Here is a 2,097-nt window from a genome sequence, read left to right as displayed (position 1 = left end):
ATTCAAAAAACCCATTGACTCTGGGACGATGGAACCGGAAGTGCTAAAATGCTAACTCGCTTCCGGGTTTTTGCATACAAAATGACATCATAGTTCCACCACTCTATTCTAAATGCAGACTTCTTAACCAGGGGATCGGCGAGGGCCACTGGGGCTTCCAGAGGGGCAAAAAGATGATTTTTAAATAATTTATTTCTATAAAATACAACTTAAAATGATCAAATCACAAAAAGTGTAAAATAAAGATGAAGATATAGAATCATGTTTCTTTTTTTCCTTTAATAACTATTGTTTTTATTGTAGGTGAGGCTTCAGGTGGGACTATATGTCATATACCTGCTTGACTGGCTGAGTGTTTACAGTAGAGAGCAGATACTCATCCTACGACTTGAGGATCATGCTGCCAACCGAAAAATCACTATGCGGAGAGTCTTTGAATTTCTAAAGTTGGGTGAGTTAGTTTTCATCCTTCCACATACTTGTTACAGTAATGTGTGTCTGTTTGTTTAACCTCTGAAGTCTTCAGACATGTGTCATTATGTGCAAATATGTATCTGTTATATTACTGACCGGGTTTCATCGACTCTACAGGACCTCTTACTCTGCAGAAGGAAGCAGACATCACAAAGAGCCCCGCCTCCAACACCAGACGACCAGCCAATCGAAATCTTGGCCCAATGCTGCCGATAACCAAGGAGATCCTGCAGAGCTTCTACGAGCCTTTTAACCAGCGCCTGGCTCGAGTGTTAAGGGACCCTGCCTTCTTGTGGATGTAGCACTGAGGGAGAGGGAATGAACAGACATGTATTATTGCAATAGAAAAAAGTGACACAGATTAAACTCAAATTTAAAACTAAATTAGATTTGTTAGGCCAATGCTGGGTGGCTGGTATCACCTTTGGCCAGAATTCAAATAAAAAAAAATATTTTAAATTCTAGTCAATTATATAGTGTTACCACTGACTTTATTTTTATTATTTTATTTTCCTTGGTTATTTGGTGCAGGACACGTTCATTATTGCACTTTGATACTGTGAGAGTATTTGGTCAGGATTACCGCTGAGAAATTAACAGACAATTTATTTAATGTATTTGTTATAAGGCCTTGGAAGCCACAGTGTTTCTACAGAATGAAAGGATACAGAAAAGGTAGTGATCAAAAATTAATATACACTCAACAAATGACGACAATTAATAAAAAAGTGTCAGTGTTTTGGAGTTTAGCTCTGAGGTGAATGTGAGAGGGCCTAGTGTTGCTGGAAGATATGGACCTGTAATATAAAGGACAATATAAGGGTTGTGGAAACTGAGCACAAAAGCCATCCTGGACATTGAACTGGGTGAATGAAACCTGATGTCACTGTAATGTAATTTTAATGTTTTAATCTGTTATTGTGACTGTACAGAGATAAGGGCAAGAATAGATTCATTCCAACTTAATTCAACTTTGATATCTTCTGACTGAATTGCAATAAATATTGCTTTTTTATATTTGCTTCTCTAAAACCCAATAATTTGTCTGGAGAACTGGTGATGGTAAATAAATAAAGTTAGATAAAAATAGATTAAAAATATTTTTTACGTAACAAGCTAAGTCAATGATAATATATGTGGATACTAATATTAATAAAATATTGTTTTCTGTCAAGACTGTCAAGTCAATAGCTTACCATATTTTATCACTCATATGTTACATTTTAGAAATGTTCATGTAAAAATATTTAATTACCCTATCAAAGACTGTGAATGTTCAGAGTTTTTAAAATGATGAAAGTCTACTACAGTATAATGAAATATTGGTAATTTAGGCTATCCACCGTTTTGTTCAATGCGGAAGTATATGGGCGAGACTTCCGGTTCATTAGCCGCTATAGGTAAATAACAAGAAGAATAACAACGTGCAGTAAACAGTAAAACTGTTTGCACTACAAACCAGTGTGTTCATAATTAAGATAATACATTAAAATAATATGGTAAGACACGCCCATTTTCAATATCAAGCAGCAAAACGAACGGTTTTGTACAGCTAATAATAGCTGGACTCGGATGAGACCGGAAGCTAGACCCACAGAATTTACAAATGGCCGCGCTCATTTT

At 35.9% G+C, this 2,097-nt stretch overlaps 1 protein-coding gene and 1 long non-coding RNA gene across 2 annotated transcripts in view; one reads left to right on the top strand and one right to left on the bottom strand.

The window, feature by feature from the left end:
• LOC107663285 (carbohydrate sulfotransferase 15-like) overlaps positions 1–1,190 on the top strand; it is a 25,729-nt gene extending 24,539 nt beyond the window's left edge. Inside the window, exons 7-8 of the mRNA XM_016453462.1 lie at positions 304–451; positions 592–1,190. Of these exons, the coding sequence (XP_016308948.1) occupies positions 304–451; positions 592–776 (333 nt within the window). The 3' untranslated portion in view covers positions 777–1,190. The remainder of the gene's footprint in view (positions 1–303; positions 452–591) is intronic.
• Positions 1–1,244, bottom strand: part of LOC107663286 (uncharacterized) — a 7,488-nt gene extending 6,244 nt beyond the window's left edge. The window contains exon 1 of the long non-coding RNA XR_001631315.1: positions 1,190–1,244. This is a non-coding gene — a long non-coding RNA (uncharacterized LOC107663286). The remainder of the gene's footprint in view (positions 1–1,189) is intronic.
• Between the last annotated feature and the right edge of the window lie 853 nt (positions 1,245–2,097).

This window comes from Sinocyclocheilus anshuiensis, unplaced genomic scaffold (genome assembly GCF_001515605.1).
Source record: "Sinocyclocheilus anshuiensis isolate Anshui unplaced genomic scaffold, SAMN03320099.WGS_v1.1 scaffold1719, whole genome shotgun sequence".
In the NCBI taxonomy this organism is placed as follows: domain Eukaryota; kingdom Metazoa; phylum Chordata; class Actinopteri; order Cypriniformes; family Cyprinidae; genus Sinocyclocheilus; species Sinocyclocheilus anshuiensis.
This window is presented reverse-complemented; position numbering and strand designations above follow the sequence as displayed.